Raw genomic sequence first — 18,304 nt, 5'->3', positions numbered from 1 at the left:
ATTGAGAATCTCATTTTGAGTGAAACTTACTCCACAATGTTGGCTGGTGGAAAGGTTTTCTTCGGTGTGAATTGTCATGTGTTCTTCAAGCTTTTCATTTTGAGTGAAATTTACTCCACACTGTTGGCTGGTGGAAAGGTTTTCTTCGGTGTGAATTGTCATGTGTTCTTCAAGTTTTTCATTTTGAGTGAAACTTTTTCCACACTGATGGCATGTGTGAGGCTTTTCTCTAGAGTGAATTATCATGTGGTTCTTAAGGTTTCCTATTCGTTTGAAACTTTTTCCACACTGTTGACAAGTAAAAGGGTTTTCTTCTGTATGAATTTTCATGTGGACGTCGAGGTTTCCCTGTTGAGCAAAACTTTTTCCACACTGTTGACAGGTAAAAGGGTTTTCTTCTGTATGAATTTTCATGTGGACGTCAAGGTTTACCTGTTGAGCAAAACATTTTCCACACTGCCGGCATGAATAAAGTTTTTCACGATTGTGTGTTCTCATGTGTACTTCAAGCTTTTCATTTTGACCAAAACTCTTTCCGCACTGAAGGCATGTGTAAGGCTTTTCCCTAGTATGATTTCTTATATGCCTATTGAGAACCACTTTTTGTGTGAAACTTACTCCACACTGAGGGCACGAGTAAGACTTCTCTCCACTGTGTATTTGCATATGCCTGTTAAGGTTTCCTTTTTGAGTGAAACGTTTTCCGCACTGCTTGCAAGTGAAATGGCTTTCTCCAGTGTGTACTTTCAAGTGAGCTTCAAGGTTTACTTTTTGGTTGAATTGTTTTCCACACTGTTGGCAGGTAAAAGCCCTTTCTCCTGTATGAACTTTCATGTGGACTTCAAGGTTTCTTTGTTGATGAAAACCCTTTCCACACTGAAGGCATGTGTAAGGCTTTTCTCTAGAGTGAATTATCATGTGGTTCTTAAGGTTTCCTATTCGTTTGAAACTTTTTCCACACTGTTGACAGGTAGGGTTTTCTTCTGTATGAATTTTCATGTGGACGTCGAGGTTTCCTTGTTGAGCAAAAGTTTTTCCACACTGCCAGCACGAATAAAGTTTTTCACGATTGTGAGTTCTTATGTGTGCTTTAAGGTTTACATGTTGATGAAAACTCTTTCCACACTGTTGGCATGTGTAAGGCTTCTCTCCAGTGTGAATCCTCATATGCCTGTTAAGGTTTGTTTTGTGTCTGAAGTGTTTTCCACACTGAAGGCAGGTAAAAGGTTTCTCTCCAGTGTGTATTCTCATATGCCTGGCGAGGCTTCCTTTAAAAGTGAAAAGCTTTCCACACTGAAAGCAGGTAAAACAACTTCTAGCTCCTATCGCTTTTTTAACTGTTTTTCGAGAGGAAGTCTTCTTAATCTCTGAGCAACTGAAAGATTTTTCTTCAGTTATGAAATCATGATGGTTCTCATGCTGATCTTCTTCCATTTTATTCAGCACTTCATTCGTCTCTTTAGTTGCTGTCAAGTCTAAGGCAAAAAAGAAAAAGACAAACATTTAAACATGTAAAACATTAATAGCTTAGTCCAGAATCAGGCCATAACTTACTCACCCTGAATTCATCTTAGGTGTATATGACTTTTTTCTTTCAGACAAATCCAGTCTGAGTTAATTGAAAAATTCTTATATTTTTCAAGCTGTTTGATGCCACTCAGCGGGTGTTGCACTGCATCAGTCCAAGAAAAGTTTAATAAAAAGCGCAACCGGGGGTCAACAAAGGCCTTCTTTAGCGAATCTATGTGTTTTTGTAAGAAATATATCCATATTCAAACTTAATCACTTGAACCTAGGCCTGGGCAATATAGCTAAAAAAATAATCAACTGTATAATCGATATTATATATATATATCGATCGATCTCGATAATTAACATTTTTCATGACCTTTTTGTAAAACAAAGAGAAATAGAAAAAATGTGTACATTTAAATACTGCATTTTTTAATTAACCCAATTTATTTAAATTTGTTTTAACAGTCAAAAACAATTAAAGTTACACATTTCTAAAATTAAATAATTTCTAATGTTTTCTATGCAGATTAAATGGGTCACATAAGGAAACTTTTTTTCTTGTCTCCCAAGACCACAGGAGGGCACAATGAGCAAAATAACGCAGCACATTAAAAACATGCACTACATCTAAATGAATTCATAAATATCAAATATAATTTCAGAAATTGCATTAACAATAATGAACAAAACAGCATCATGTTTTTATGCATTGCTTAAGACACGAGTGCAGCAGTCATATTTTTCCATGTAAAATTGCGCTAAATAGGCGTTCTTTGTGAATGGCTTGGTTTTAAACTAATCACGATATTCTCCACACTGAACTTCTATATTTCTCTAATATTTAGAATGTATAACACAGCAGCGGCACGTCTTGCAGGCTAGAGTAGACTAACAAAACATTAAAATGCAACGTCATTTACTTCATCGCATCTTGCATGCCACTGATGACTCTCCCTGACGCACTCCCAACATTTAAATGTTCATTTTAGATTAGACTAATATATATATATTTTTTTATTATTCACAACCTCCTCATCACAGGCAGGCACAGCACTCAATTCAGCATGTGTTCGTGTTTGTGTGAGCTGTCTGCATCACTGCGTTTATAAATGATGCACCATCGATAAATACTGATACCTTCTTTAGCCTAGGCCTACTTGAATCTAGCTTGCACCAACATTTGTAAACTAAGCAGTTCTGGGAGAATGACAGAGGTCAGCGCATGAGTCTCGTGAAAACCAACGTTTGTTTACAGGAGCAAAGGAAGCAAAGTTTCATTACTTCATTAAATGAAAGTTTTCCTCTTTGCTTATATCGAAATCCTCTGACAATCTTTACAAATCCTCATTTTGTACTGTAGTTAGTGACCGTTGTTTGATCCCTCCACAATATTTCCACGTGTGTCACTTCTGAGCAGTGTATGCACAGCGATGACCTCCATACATCATCCTCAATAGAGTGCAAGTTAGAATCAACTGAATATTAGGTTTTGAATATGGATAATTTTCTTACAAAAATGCATCAATTTGCTACAGGAGACCTTTGTTCACCCCCCCGGAGCCATGTGAGAAACTTTTCTTGGACTGATGCAGTGCAAAACCCCTCTAAATAAACCAAATAATTTAGACCATTTTAATCTTTAATTGGTTTGATAAAATTTGTATTGAAAAAGTACTGTTCATGGACTGTCGTTGAAGTCAAGGTATTGTTATCAATATCTGAAAGATTTCAACCCAACTCTCTGACTAAGTGATTAATAAAATAGATTGACTATGCCTCATCTCGTCAACTAACTGTTAGGGGGCAGCCCTAGTGTTTTCACATATAGTCCATTTTTAAAAGCGCAGTTACTATTTAATTTTAACTATAATAACCAACATTTAAATAAATAGGTATATCGCACAATGCCTTTTTTTGATGTGTGTGACATATACCTCTGTAAATAAATACAATTTGAATAATAATAATAATAAACGGAGCAATTCCAATAGGGTCCTCGCACTGCAGTGCTCGGGCCCTAATTAACTTCAATGCACTTTGAATGGAACAAATACAGTGGGTACGGAAAGTATTCAGACCCCTTACATTTTTCACTCTTTGTTATATTGCAGCCATTTGCTTAAATAATTTAAGTTCATTTTATATCCTCAATGTGCACACAGCACCTCATATTGACAGAAAAACACAGAACTGTTGACATTTTTGCACATTTATTAGAAAAGAAAAACTGAAACATCACATGGTCCTAAGTATTCAGACCCTTTGCTCAGTATTTAGTAGAAGCACCCTTTTGATCTGATACAGCCATGAGTCTTTTTGGGAAAGATGCAACAAGTTTTTCACTCATGGATTTGGGGATCCCCTTTAGTTCTGTCAGGCTGGATGGTAAACGTTGGTTGACAGCCATTTCCAGAGATGCTCAATTGGGTTTAAGTCAGGGCTCTGGCTGGGCCATTCAAGAACAGTCACAGAGTTGTTGTGAAGCCACTCCTTCGTTATTTTAACTGTGCTTAGGGTCATTGTCTTGTTGGGAGGTGAACCTTAAGCCCAGTCTGAGGTCCTGAGCACTCTGGAGAATGTTTTCGTCCAGGATATCCCTGCACTTGGCCGCATTCATCTTTCCCTCGATTGCAACCAGTCGTCCTGTCCCTGCAGCTGAAAAACACCCCCACACATGATGCTGCCACCACCATGCTTCACTGTTGGGACTGTATTGTACAGGTGATGAGCAGTGCCTGGTTTTCTCCACGCATACCTCTTAGAATTAAGCCCAAAAAATCTTGGTCTCATCAGACCAGAGAATCCTTCAGGTGTTTTTTAGCAAACTCCATGGGGGCTTTCATGTGTCTTGCACTGAAGAGAGGCTTCCGTCGGGTCACTCTGCCATAAAGCCCTGACTGGTGGAGGGCTGCAGTGATGGGTGACTTTCTACAACTTTCTCCCATCTCCCGACTGCATCTCTGGAGCTCAGACACAGTGATCTTTGGGTCCTTTACCTCTCTCACCAAGGCTCTTCTCCCCCGATACCTCAGTTTGGCCAGACGCCCAGCTCTAGGAATGGTTCTGGTTGTCCCAAACATCTTCCATTTAAGGATTATGGAGGCCACTGTGCTCTTAGGAGCCTTAAGTGCAGCAGAAATGTTTCTGTAATCTTGGCCAGATCTGTGCCTTGCCACAATTCTGTCTCTGAGCACTTCATGCAGTTCCTTTGACCTCATGATTCTCATCTGCTCTGACATGCACTGTGAGCTGTAAGGTCTTACATAGACAGGTGTGTGGCTTTCCTAATCAAGTCCAATCAGTATAATCAAACACAGCTGGACTCAAATGAAGGTGTAAAACCATCTCAAGGATGATCAGAAGAAATGGACAGCACCTGAGTTAAATAAATGAGTGTCACAGCAAAGGGTCTGAATACTTAGGACCTTGTGATATTTCAGTTTTTCTTTTTTTTATAAATCTGCAAAAATGTCAATTTTACATTGAGGAAAAAAATTAGATATAACAGAGTGAAAAATTTAAGAGGGTCTGAATACCTTCCATACCCACTGTAGGTTTGCTTCGAACTGGAACCATGGTGGAATCATGTGATATCCACTTCACAGAGCACTTACGTTCAAACAGAAAAAACATTTAAGGCCTTACACATACAGTCATGGCCAAAAATATTGGCACCCTTGGTAAATATGATCAAAGACGGCTATGAGAATTCATCTGCATTGTTAATCCTTCTGATCTTTTATTTAAAAAAACTGCACAAAAATGTATCCTTTCTTTGGATAATAAGAATTTAAAATGGGGGAAAATATCCTTATGAAATAAAGGTTTTTCTCAAATACTCGTTGGACACAATTATTGGCACCCCCTAAAAATTCTTATGAGTAAAATATCTCTGAAGTGTATTCCCATTCATATTCACAATTTTGAGCACTCCAGCATGATTATAAACAAAAAATTACCCAGCCATGGCTTCCTGTTTCACAGAAATATAAAGAGGAGGGAAAACAAAGCCCAAATTCCCTTAATCATCCATCACAATCAGAAAAACCAAATAATATATTTCTGATGTGCAGCAAAAGATAATTGAGCTTCACAAATTGGTGAAGTGGCTTTAAGAAAAGAGCTAGAGCAGTGACAATTCCCATTCCCACCATCAGGACAATAATTAAGAATTTCCAATCAACAGAAAATGTTATGAATCTGCCTGGAAGAGGACGTGTGTCTATATCGTCCTAATGCACGGTGAGGAGGAGAGTTTGAGTAGCTAAAGACTCTCCAAGGATCACAGCTGTTATTGCAGAAAATAGTTGAGTCTTTGGTTCAGAAACCCTTCAAAAAAAATTGTCAAACAGAACCTACATCAACGCATGTTGTTTGGGAGGGTTTCAAAATAAATTTTCCTAGCTCATCCAAAAACAAACTAAAGCATATTCAGTTATCAGACATGACTGGAATTTCAAATGGGACTGGCTTCTATGGTCAGATGAAACTAAAAAATGAGCTTTTTAGCAGTAAACACTCAAGATGGGTTTGGTGAAAACAGGGATAAAAAGTACCCCGTGTGTACAATGAAATATACTGCTGTATTTTTGATGTTGTGGGCCTGTATTTCTGCTGGAGGCATGGCATTCACATGGCATCTATGATTATATCAAATACCAACAGATAAAAAATACAAAAAGTGACTGACTCTGTTAGAAATCTTATAATGGGCCATGTTTGGATCTTCCAACTGTACAATAATCCAAACACAAACCTCAAAAACAACACAGAAATGGGTCACTGAGCTCAAAACCAAGCTTCTGCTACAGCCATCCAGTCCTGACCTGAACCCTACGGATCATGAGAGGAGTGAACTGAAGAGGAGAAGCTGGGAATCTGAAGGGTCTGGAGTGATTCTGGATGAAGGAAATGGTCTCTGATCTCGTCAGGCATTATAGGAGAACATTTAGACAAATAGAGGTTTCAAAAAGTACTGAATAAAAGGGGTCCATTAATTGTGGCCAAAGCGTATTAGAGAAAAACATTACATAATGATATTTCCCTCCCATTTTAAATTCTCATTATCCAATGAAAGGTTAGGTTTTTGTGGATTTTTTAAATGAAAGATCAGAAGGATTAACAATCCAGATACATTTTCACAGCCTTCTTTGATCATATTTACCAAGGGTGCCAATATTTTTGGCCATGACTGTAAATGGAATATAAAAGATGATAATTTGAGAAACATCTCCCTTTTTTTCCCTTCATGCAATGAAAGTCATTGGTAACCAAAATAACTGTTACCAACCATCTTCAAAATTTCTTCTTTTATGTTCTACAACAGTAGTCGGGCAGTCATTCAGGTTTGAGTAAATTGTGTCGTTACATTTTTTTTGGGATGAACTATTCCTTTCAAGGTTTTTTTCCCTTCTTTATTTTAAAAGAAATCAGAAATAATTAGAGGTAGACCGATGTATTGGTTTTGCTGATTACGAGAGCAGCCTTTAGTGGCTGAATCACCGACAGCACATGTTGTTTGATTAGACACGTGACGCTGCACGCTGAACAGAGCGATAAACTTCCGGATTTAAATGTAGTGGACAGAAAATCCTGCCGCACATCAGAGCGCCATTCACATAGTTTTCCATTAAATTACATTATATTTGCCCCAAATCGTTGTTATTGTACATAATGGATTGTATATTGAGCATTTTCATTGAAACATCTGTCTTTTTTGTGGCTCTAATAAAGTCTGTACGCTTCATTTATAGAGCTATAATATAGATCGCTCTTTCCATTTGCTCCATTTTTTTCCCCCCATGTATCAGTGATGCGTGGGTCAATATATAAACAACCCGCACCCGACTGATATTTTCAACGAACCCGCCCGCAACTCCGACCGCAAAAAAAAGAAAAAAGAAAATATTTTACCCGACCCGCTTCCTAAACCGCGTTTTTTTACAAGTAGTAAATGCGTCGTCCCTGTATATTAAATTTAATTACTTAAATAGGCTGTAGCCTACAGGATGATAAGCGTTATGACCACACACATAAAGCTTGCAACAAAGAACCGGTTAAAGTAATGATTATGACTGTGTCTTAATTAGCAAGGAGACATTTAGTTGTTTAGTAATAAACTGGTGTTTTCTGTGTCCCTGCTAAGATGAAGTTGACGATGCGGACTCGCCGTGAACGCCAGAGAGAAATGCATATTTCATATGGATTACATCATCAGAGAGTAGCCCATTTATTTTGGTTTGAATATTTGTTTAAAAACTGACACTACCTGACCCAAGATACCACCCAAAGTGTCTACAGCGTTTTCTTAGCTATTTCAGAATCAGTAAAAATGACTGGGGCAGTAAGGACATAAGTTAACAGTACGCCTATGGACATATCCGTGTATTTATTAGGCAGGGTCGCATGAAAAAGTGGGAAGGATGCTCAATTTGCTTGAGGCGGGACAAAGGGTAAAATTGCTGTACAACATAAAGCAGGACAGGTGGTCACGCTATAATAGCGCCAGTTATTCAGCCAATAAAGTGTAGGCCACTTTCAATATTGTGTCTAGTACTATATAAATTACAATAAATTTCAAACGACCCGACCGACCGCGACCCGAAAGTCATTAAAAATATTTTTGGATGACTCATTTTGGATCAACCCGCGCAACACTGAAATGTACATTTGGAGCATGGCGGGGTACAGTACACTACTGAACTTTTATGTAAATTCAGTCATAATAACCATCTCTTGATGACATTTTAATAAGAATCAGACGCTTTGAGAAAGAAAACCAACCTCTGAGTTTCTCGAAATCTTCTTGTTTGAGACAGAAAACTTCTTCAATCCTGATGTCTACGGTCTCCTCTTTGATAAACGCCATGTTTCTGTCGTGAAGAAGAAGAAAATCAAATGAAACGAAGTCTCAATCAGCTCCTCAAACAAGACAAACAAACCGCGTTTCAAACTAAAGAACACAAATAATACAGAAAGTGACTCGTGTCGTGTGTATGTGTTGTTCACTCTTTCACAGTAAAGTGATTCAGGACACAGAGAGTGAAATGAGACGCAAATTTGCCGTGACTCATGCAGAAGCGCTTAACTTACACAAAGTCGTGTGTTTTAAATGCTATGTAAAGTATTACGTCGTTAAATTAAACAACCGGTACATATAAAACAAATTAGTAGTAATTATTTAAACACTTCGGATGATTAAAAACGCGGACGTCTCGTCAGCAGAATCATAGATGCGAGGTGCGCGGCGCAGCCTTGTGACGTCACGGAAGCAACCCAAAATAAAAGTCTTGTCCACACGATTATAGAACTTCACACTTCACACGTAAAACTTTCATTCACAATAGCAACTACAGAGCATTTGTGATATTGTTTAATAGTCTGCATTGTCTTAACATATTAATGTTGCATTAGTGTGCATAAATGTTTTTGATATTAATGAAGTAACAGAAATTACAAAACACCCAGTTACAGGTGTTGGAGACCCAGAAGCAGGGACGTGCACAGACATTTTGAGGGGCAGGGGCTCAAGTGAAATAAAGGGCACTTCTCATAATTACGTATTTCTTTTTCTTTTTTGAAACAAAAAAGTATATATATTAACGCAACACTGACTTCCTTTTTTTAAAAAAAAAATTAAAAAAAGTTAATTAATTTTATGTTCCTCAAACTCTAATTTTCAAAAGATGTCTACAAAATAATCAGTTCACACAGAAACCCTGGTCTCCTTAGTATTCACTAGGTTTATAGAGCAGCGAAGGAAACCATCCCACAATGTGCATGTTTTGAAAACATTTTCTATGCTACTAGTTTCAAGTATATATTTAGAATAACCAAAATAACTGCATCAAGCAGAGGGGTGTGTTTTACTAATAATTTTTTTTTTTTGTTTTTTTTTTGCACAAGGCACTACATCATTTTAGTTATTTTGGTTTTATCAGAACACATAACACTTTTAAATCAACACAAATATTCACTCTAAACTGAAGAGGGTTGTTGCTGCTATGTTGTTAACTTTGCATTATGCTGCCTGCCTGGCCCTGCACTGCAAGCATGATTAACATTAATTGTTTAAATACTTTTTGTTTCACAAGCAAAATAACTTTTTAGCTTCACACAACTAAACATCAGAATACTGAATTGCCTTAATGTTTTAATCAAATACATTAATATTATTATTGCTATGCATGTACACATACACAATAACTGATGGTGACTGACAAGGACTTAGTTTCACATTTGAGGGAGGACTGTATCATCACCATCATCAAATAAAACCTTCAAAATCCACATTTAGATGGAGTTTGATTTAAACCTACTACACTCAAAAAATATTATGTGGCTTAGTAAATATTTAACTTAATTAACTTAATAAAGTCTGAAAATCTTACTTGATTGTTTGAATTAAACTTACCAAAATAATTGAGTAAAAATTAAATAAAAGCCAATGTCATGTATGTATTTGTGGTTGTATGGAATACTATTTTATAAAGGTTTAGAGGAAATTAAAAAAATGTTCATAATTAAAAAGTTAATTTATAAATATTGTTATTTTTAATGTTAACTTATTTCTACTCAGTTTTATTTATTAATGTACAGATGCAGTTACTCAGATTTACTAAATTTTTTAGAGTGTAGCCATTTGTTTGCATCTGTAGATTTCTTCTAGATTCAACAATTTAGATTTCTAAATTTCAGGGGGAAAGACTCTTGATGTAAGTCATTAACTAACTGGGGACGTTCTTATTTTATTAACTTATTTTATTACATGGCTTGTTTGATCTCCGATGTAGAATGCGGTCTGTTATTTCTTGATAACAGACCGCTGTGCGGAGTATAACAGACCGTTGCCATGAAAAACAGAGCGTTGCTATGGACTCACAGGATTCTAACCGTAGAGACGGAGCGTACTATTTTCTTTAGCGGAAGCAATACAATCGGGTTTAAATCAATAAACTCCCTTTTAATATTTTGTGTCAAATTATTTGTTTATTTGGTAGGTAGCCATGTAAAAAGCAGGAGGATAATGTATAGCGATTATCCCTTACACAGCTCTAGTCTAGTAGCTCATGAGGCATGCATGCTAGCAAAACACAGGTTAACTTATATTTGCCTTTGGCTAATCAGCAGTAAATTCGAGCATTATTCGGGGCACTGGTATTTTAATATTTTGTCCATCACCAGCTCCACTCACCAGAAAATCACTGCTGGGAGGGGCTGCTGCTGCCTGCAGGTGTGTGTCTGTGTATCTGATGTGCGCCGCTGCGCGCAAGGGGGCAAGGGAGTTGGGGGGGGAGGAGGGGATTGGTGGTCAATGAGCGCTTCAGAACTCCTGACCTGATATTTATACTATTCTTCAATAAATATATTTGTTTGACAGGGAAGCTGTGCGCAAACAGGAATATATATTATTTTTTCAAAAAAAAAAAAAAAAAAAAAAAAAAAAAAAAAAAAAAGCACCCCAGAAAAAAGGGCACTTTCTCTCCAGGAATAAAAAGGGCAGGTGCTCAAGCCCCCTTTGATGTCTATGTGTGCACGTGCCTGCCCAGAAGCATCTTCAGCAGATTCTTGATGGAGATCAAACTGTGGCGCTGCAGTCTTGAAGTCCGACTAAAGCAGTGAAACAGATTTCAGTCCTTACAGGTGAAGACCAAGCAATTTAAACACTGAACAGATGTCAGCAGCTCTAGAAGCACTCAGACTCAGTAGATCTACAGACTCATTATCACAGAGATCCGACCAAAAATATGTTTAAATACTGCAAACACATCCAAGCTAAAGGTTGGGATTATTTTCATCTGTATCAATGCTGTTTAACAATATTAAGCATGTGATCATTTGAAGCCGATTGTAAAGCCATTGATGCTAGTCATTTGATTTGTGTTTACAGTGTTGATCTAAAAGCAAACTTGGCTCTAACTGAACGTCCAGTTGTGTATTCACAAGCTGAAGGTAAGACATAACATGATATTAACCCTGAAACAACAACACAAAATCAACATTGATTCAATTTGCAAATATAAAATATAAACCAATGTGGATTTAACCATGGCACCCAACGCTGATTCACAGGTTTAAATGCAGTGGGTGGTAAAAGGTCCTTTAGAAGCAGCATTAGTGTTTAAATGTTTTATAGGTCTGTAGAGGGTGTGTACTGACCGTAACAGTAAAGCATTAACTAACACTGTGTCAGTAGTGTTCAGCTGGTGTTGGGAGTGTTTGCGTTATCTTCCTTTACTCAACATGAAGATGATGTTGTGCCTGAGGTGTGTTGCAGGGGTCATACTTCTCAACATAGCAGGTGAGATCGGATAAAACTGAAGCAAAACTAATAGACCTAAAATGTGCTTGTTGATAATCAATAATTGGTTAGATGATAGGAGGTGTTTGAATCCCATACAAATAAAGGGCATTTATGAATTAAGGTTATTATTTTTCTTTGATTGCTCAATGACTATCAATGTCTACACTTGATTTTCTTAATAAAACTAGTGTGAATAGTTTATAAAACACAACTTTTTTTTCTCCTTTACGGTTACAGTGAGTAGATTATAAATGGATGAAGATATATTTTCTATGCATTTTTGTTTTAACATCAAAACACTTTAATCATAAATATATGTTCACATCAAGGTGAATAAATTATGACCTAGTGAGGTTCACCCAACCTCCTTCATATGGTCTCCTATTTTCTCACTATTTTCATTTAACCTCTCATTTTCCCCTTTATCTCTTTTCTTAAAGAGACACCTGCAGCTTAAAAAGTCATAAAACAATGGAGTTATCAAGATGCCTGCAAAGAGAACTGATGACTTTTGATATAAGTCTTTCACATTAGCACAATGAATCATTAAGTTTCCTTAATGAGGCGTAAGTTGTGTAAAGGGTTAGTTTAAAGAAGAATTGTGATAACTTAAGTGTAGCACGATTTATTAAGTGTAAACAATTCATCTTTATCCTAAATTTCACATGCACAAAGGGTCATCATCACTTTCAGTCACATTTTATATTTAAATACAGTTCTAAAATAAGTTGTGTAACAAAAAAAAAATTAATAATAATAAAGTTACATTATTAGATTATGCAGCAGTAAAGTGGTTACTTTGAAGTAGGCTTTTATTTGAGAGACAGTGGGTTAATATGACTTATTTTTCATTGTACAATTGCCCTTGATGCAGAGGCAAGGCAATGCAAAGTTTTGTCACTTCACAGCATCTTGTCGTCTTTGGAGCATCTTTATGTTTGGCTTCTGTGTAGACCTGCATTCACCTCTTTTGTTATTCACACTATGGGCCCTGTTTTAATGATCTAAACGTATGGTCTAAAACACATGGCACAGTTGTGTTAAGGGTGTGTCCGAATTCTCTTTAGTTAGTTTAAGGATGGGAAAAATGGTCTGCGTGCCCTACGCATGGTTTAAAAGAGCTGTCCCCATACTCTAATGATTAATGGGTGTGTTTTGGGAATAATGTTCAATAAACCAATCAGCCATTCCCTTTAAACGGCAGTTGCGCTTGTGCCATGACGAGTTCAGGATTTACACAGTGGAAAACTGGACCGCTTCTCTAGTGAGGGAACAGATCTGCTCATGCGTGTAATTCTGATACATATATAAAAAAAATATAAAAAAAATAAAGACAATTTTGGTTTTTGAGGTCGTGACCCCTTTAACATGGCTATACATACACACACACATACATATACAGTACATTTTATCCTAACTATATATAAATTATACTTCATCCTTGATATATTTAGTCACATACAGTGAAAGAAAGCTGTATTCGCCTTTAGCTCAAGTTAAATGAATATGATTTATGAGAGCTAGGTTTGTATAAAAGGTGTTTTATTGTGTTTGAACTGGTTTTGAGGATTGCACACTTGGCATTGCTCAAGATCTGGCGAGTGTGTGCCGGTAGAAAGCGGCAAATGGGGTTTCATGGAGATGAGTGCGGAAAGTCCTTACATGGAGATGGTTTGGGTGCGTTTTATGCAAATGTCTAACCTCGCACATGGCCGCTCAGTTAGAACACTGTTCACCATTCATTAACATTCGGATGATGTAAAGAACAAATTCATGTGCATATACATGTTGTGAATTACATGGGAAGTTTTTGTGAGAAGTTAGAATGTGCGTATAAATACTACAATCTTTAAAAAAAAAGATGGATGACATGTCTCCGCTTTCTTCCACTATTGAAAAGTGAAGCCTCAGTATGGCCAGTCATCTTCTTAAATGTCCCACCCAAACTCCTGCAGACCCAGTCACAAGAGCACAATCATTACAATCTCTAATTCCTTCACTAACTCTAATCAAATCTTATTCTGTTTTTCTTAATATAGGCTCACTCTGTCAGTTAAATGGTAAGTTTTTACATTTTTACTTAAATTCTGATTTTGACTGTTGTGCAATAAATTCTCACATCTTTATTTCTCGCATCAGTGTGCGGCAAAGCCCCCCTGAACCACAAAAAGATTGTTGGAGGGCAAAATGCACGTGAGGGGTCTTGGCCTTGGCAGGCCAGCATTCACACCATTATACCTAGAGAATACATCTGTGGTGGGACTCTAGTAAATGCACAATGGGTTTTGTCCGCAGCTCACTGCTTCGAAGGGTATGAAGTAGTATAACATTACATACACTGACCAAAAAAACCAAAAGAGGAATTAATTTTGTTCTACTTACAGGTTCTCTGGAGGGAACATCAGAATATACCTGGGACGTCATAGACAAACAGGCTTAAACCGAAATGAAGTATCTAGAACAGTAATGCGACTCATCATCCATCATGATTATGATGAAGATAGCAAAAACAACGACATAGCACTGCTCCAGCTCTCTTCTACTGTAACGTTCTCTGATTATATTAAGCCAGTCTGTCTGGCATCTGCTAGTAGTGAATTTAATGCGGGCACTAAGACCTGGGTCACTGGTTGGGGCTCGCTTAATTTTGGAAGTGAGTGCAACTCGAAAATCAATCAAACAGATGTTTACAAGCCTAAAACTTTGTTTAGGGATTTATACTTAAGAGTTTTTATTATTATTATTATTATTATTATTTTATATACTATATAGGTAGTGAGACTGCAAACATACTGCAAGAGGTACAGATACCAGTCGTCAGCAACAGTGTTTGTCAATCTGCCTACGGAAGCATCATTACAAGCAACATGCTGTGCGCTGGATTAAAGGAGGGTGGGAAAGACTCGTGTTTGGTAAGATGTCAGTCACTTTCTGCTTACAGTTTCTTACTGCATATTGTCAGAGATAAATATGTGAAGTGTTTGACCCTGCAGGGAGATTCTGGAGGTCCACTGGTCGTCAAGAAACTTTCTCGGTGGATTCAGGCTGGCATTGTGAGTTTTGGTCACAAATGCGCACTACCCAACTTTCCTGGTGTGTACACCAGAGTTTCCAAATACCAGGGCTGGATCAACTCTCATATAATCGGCGATAAGCCTGGATTTGTGTCCAGCTCCATCCGAGGCTCACCCAATCTCCTCTTGTTTTCCCTTTCACTTACTGTATCCAGTATTCCTCTTATTTTTTCCCTTTATCTCTTTACTTAAAAAATGAGTCATAATTGTTATCAAAGGAGTTATCAAGATGCCCGCAAAGTGAACTGACTTGCTTAAAATGGACTTTGATATGAGTCTATAGAATTTTACTTTCACAATTGCACAATAAAACATCTTTATAATTTCTCTTTGAAGTAAGTAGTAAATGAGAATTGTAAGAACTTGATGAAATAAAGCAACTGAGCATACTCCACTTTCAGTCACTTATATATTTGCTTTGTATTGGGGGTTAACAATTTATGTTATAAAATTATATTAAAACCTTTACTTGATTGAATTTTATATTAGTAGAATACATTTAAAAGCTGTCTTACATTATTCTGTGACTACCTCTTGCCACTATCTGGGAGGCAGTCCAGAGAGAAGATTAGTTTAGTTAGTTTACAGATAACCTCAAAATAACAACTTATTCTGTGAACCTAACCTGTTTAAGGGTTACTTTACTTTAGAAGTATTCAGCCCTATTGATGAGGCTCCAGCAGATATGACAGATTTAGTCACTGCTGGAAAGGGTTCAAATATGCAAAGATGCTGGAAAACTGAAGAATCTGCAGGACCTTAAAGATTTTTCTGAAGAACGCTGCTCAGTTTAACTGTTCAGAACAAACAAGGGACTCATGCACAACCATCACAAAACAGAAAGACAGTCGAGGATCATCAGGAAACAGAACACAGTATTAAGAACCAAGGGTTCCCAAACTTTTGAGTGGAGTTATTTTAATAATTTCAGCATTTTTTTTTGTCTTGTGGACTAAATGTTAATATCTTTTATGTACAATATCTTACTCAGGACAGTACTAAATAAAAAATAACATGCATTTAGTATGATCTCTCCTATTTTTTGAAAATTACTCATATTTTCACAGATTCTGCAAGGGGTGCCCAAACTTTAGATCCCCACTGTGTATATATATATATATATATATATATTCTCTAGAATAACATAACTGATTTATTTGCTTAGTACTTATAAACAAAGTGAAGTTAAAAGTAATTAAAAAGTTGTTGAAGTGATTGGTAAATATAATGTTTGATTTTTTTCAAGCAGCCAGAAGAAGAACTTCGGGCACCTCCTGAGGATGGAGACAGTGACTGATTGTAATGTGGGAGTGTTTTAATCTGTTTCATTGCAGTTTCCCTGGTAGCTTTTTGAGGTTATTCTGGGTGGAGACTTGTTCTCTGTCGGGGGTGAGCATTTCAGAACTGTGACCAGTGATTAATTGGTTCACAGTTACTGAGTTTGTGCTTTTAATGTTGCCTCTTGCCCAGTCCTCAGAAGATAGATAGGATTTAGTAGTGTTAGGCAGGAATCCGAGTGGATCTATCTTATGTGTTTTTATGTTTGGGCTCCGCGACCATGCTCACTTTGTTTTAATAGGAATAAAAGAGGGATGCGTAAGTTAGGTGAGTTAAGCATTTTGAGGCACTTTTGTGTTTATTTGGTCCATGATCCTAACTTTTAGTGTTAGCAGTGTTTTGTGACCAGTTTCTTGTGTGGACTAATGTCCAGTATCGCCTTTAGATATTTGTGATTGCTTGGGTTAAGTAATCTTCTGTGTTTGGGTTAGTTCTACTGTTGTTGAAAGCTTTAAAAACTTCGTTTGAGTATTTTTGCTGCTATTTGTTACTTTTGTAGCTGTGTGCTATTGGACCTGTTGTGTTGGTTGAACTTCTGTGTAGGAAGTAGTTACTAAAGGGTAGTTGGTAATGGCTTCTTTAGAAGTCTTCCTAGAGGAACCTTCAGAAGAGTTACTTGAGGTTTTTACAAAGGATCAACTTTTGCAGTTGTCTTATTATGATATTTCCATCACAAGTAGTGAGAAGCGACTGAAGGTTAGTGTGAAGGAAACACATTACAGTTTTTCTCAGTCGCTTTGGTACATTTCTTGAATCAAACTCACAATTTGCAAAACTGTAAGTGCATTTCTCAAAACAATTTGTACAAATAGCAAAACACCATGGATAACCTGCAAAAGCCACTCTCTTACTCAAAATCCTTAGTTCATCTCTCAAAAGTAAATATCTGTGTCAATGAACATGTCAGTGTCATCAGAATGACAAGTCCTTGTGTACGGATAAGACAAATTGTTTAGTCATGTTGTCAATATAAGTTTACTCTGGAGGGATGTTCTGATGGAAACTATGGCTAAAGTTTTGATGACAATTGTTAGTTTGAATGGTTTTAAGAGGGACAGACAAGCTTCAACTATATTTGCAACAATTATAGGTAAATATTGATGCATAATATGTATTGATTATTATGTTGACACTTGCATTACATCCATATAATAGCATTTTATTTCTGTGGAGTGGCGGAAACATGGCATTAATCAGTTCTTGTTTAATTTGGGAGGGAAGATCGGGCATCTCCTATAGCGTAAAATACATTTACAGCAACGACTAAATTACAGCATTTTCCCGGCAAATATTAACGTGTATGAACTGATTACTATGTTTACTACACTTAAAGTGTGTTCTCTTTTCCTAAATACGATCCATAACATTACCGTTAACGGGATTAATTTCAATATGGTTAACCCCTTCATCCTTCCCTAAACATAGGCTAAACCTGCCCTAAACATAAGTGTACTGTTTATATTTACCTACAGTATGTCTGTATACTAATAATATATATACACACATACAAAAAAAAGTTTTAGGACAACTTTAGATTCATTTCAAATGATATATAGACATAGATAGATATAGATAGAATAAATAAATGTGTATATATAATATAGAGTAGTCAAAATTAGAAATGGATCAAAAAAGTTGTCTTAACCTGCTTCTTAGGAATTGGCCAGCCACTTCGGACCAGATTTCTCCAGATGATAGATGGATGTACTAGGGTCCCAGTTTTCTGCAGCTCGGAGCTGATGGTACTGCTGGACATCTTCTAATTGCAGGGCAAGTAAGCATGATGTGCCTTTCATCTGCTGCAGTAAGTTTCTTTGGGTGACATTGCTGACCAGTCCTCAGTTTCTTTGTGCTTCTTCAACAGAGCTTGGGCAGCACATCTGAAGCAGCGCATCCGTCTTGTTGCTTCGTCTTGCCGTGGTATGTTTTTTTTTTTTTTTTTTAGCTGAGTTTGGCTGTTCCTCACCCAGTTCTGTTAATGTTAATATTACTGTATATATTGTGTGTATTTAAAATTTTATTTTGATGCTTTGGAAATGTTCTTATAACGTTTCTGCCAATAAAACCCCTTGAA

At 36.9% G+C, this 18,304-nt stretch overlaps 2 protein-coding genes across 12 annotated transcripts in view; one reads left to right on the top strand and one right to left on the bottom strand.

Moving 5' to 3' along the window:
- The window catches only part of LOC127955905 (zinc finger protein 585A), a 41,173-nt gene extending 32,404 nt beyond the window's left edge, over positions 1–8,769 (bottom strand). For 10 of the 11 annotated variants that reach the window (XM_052553521.1, XM_052553522.1, XM_052553533.1 and 7 more), the window contains exons 1-3: positions 8,608–8,769; positions 8,299–8,387; positions 433–1,475 (exon numbers count right to left, since the gene is read on the bottom strand). In XM_052553521.1, the coding sequence (XP_052409481.1) occupies positions 433–1,475; positions 8,299–8,383 (1,128 nt within the window). In that variant the 5' untranslated portion in view covers positions 8,384–8,387; positions 8,608–8,769. Of the gene's footprint in view, positions 1–54; positions 349–432; positions 1,476–8,298; positions 8,388–8,607 lie in introns of all 11 variants that reach the window. The other variant, XM_052553532.1, reaches the window with a different exon arrangement.
- A 2,988-nt stretch (positions 8,770–11,757) lies between these two features.
- Positions 11,758–15,971, top strand: LOC127956320 (prostasin-like). The gene is made up of 6 exons (XM_052554159.1): positions 11,758–11,815; positions 13,858–13,878; positions 13,958–14,129; positions 14,203–14,471; positions 14,591–14,730; positions 14,812–15,971. The coding sequence occupies exons 1-6, from the start codon at positions 11,758–11,760 to the stop codon at positions 15,082–15,084; spliced, it is 933 nt and encodes a 310-aa protein (XP_052410119.1). The 3' UTR covers positions 15,085–15,971.
- Positions 15,972–18,304: the final 2,333 nt, after the last annotated feature.

Source organism: Carassius gibelio, chromosome B4, assembly GCF_023724105.1.
Source record: "Carassius gibelio isolate Cgi1373 ecotype wild population from Czech Republic chromosome B4, carGib1.2-hapl.c, whole genome shotgun sequence".
NCBI lineage: Eukaryota > Metazoa > Chordata > Actinopteri > Cypriniformes > Cyprinidae > Carassius > Carassius gibelio.
The sequence above is the reverse complement of the archived record's forward strand: the minus strand, read 5'-3'. Positions and strand labels throughout refer to the sequence as shown.

Bases quoted from the DNA above. Each gene is read 5' to 3' on its own strand.
- LOC127956320 (XM_052554159.1), top strand. From the start codon at position 11,758: ATGAAGATGATGTTGTGCCTGAGGTGTGTTGCAGGGGTCATACTTCTC. The intron at 13,879-13,957 runs GTAAGTTTTTAC...TTCTCGCATCAG, and splicing joins CTCACTCTGTCAGTTAAATG to TGTGCGGCAAAGCCCCCCTG. The intron at 14,130-14,202 runs GTATGAAGTAGT...TTCTACTTACAG, and splicing joins GCAGCTCACTGCTTCGAAGG to GTTCTCTGGAGGGAACATCA.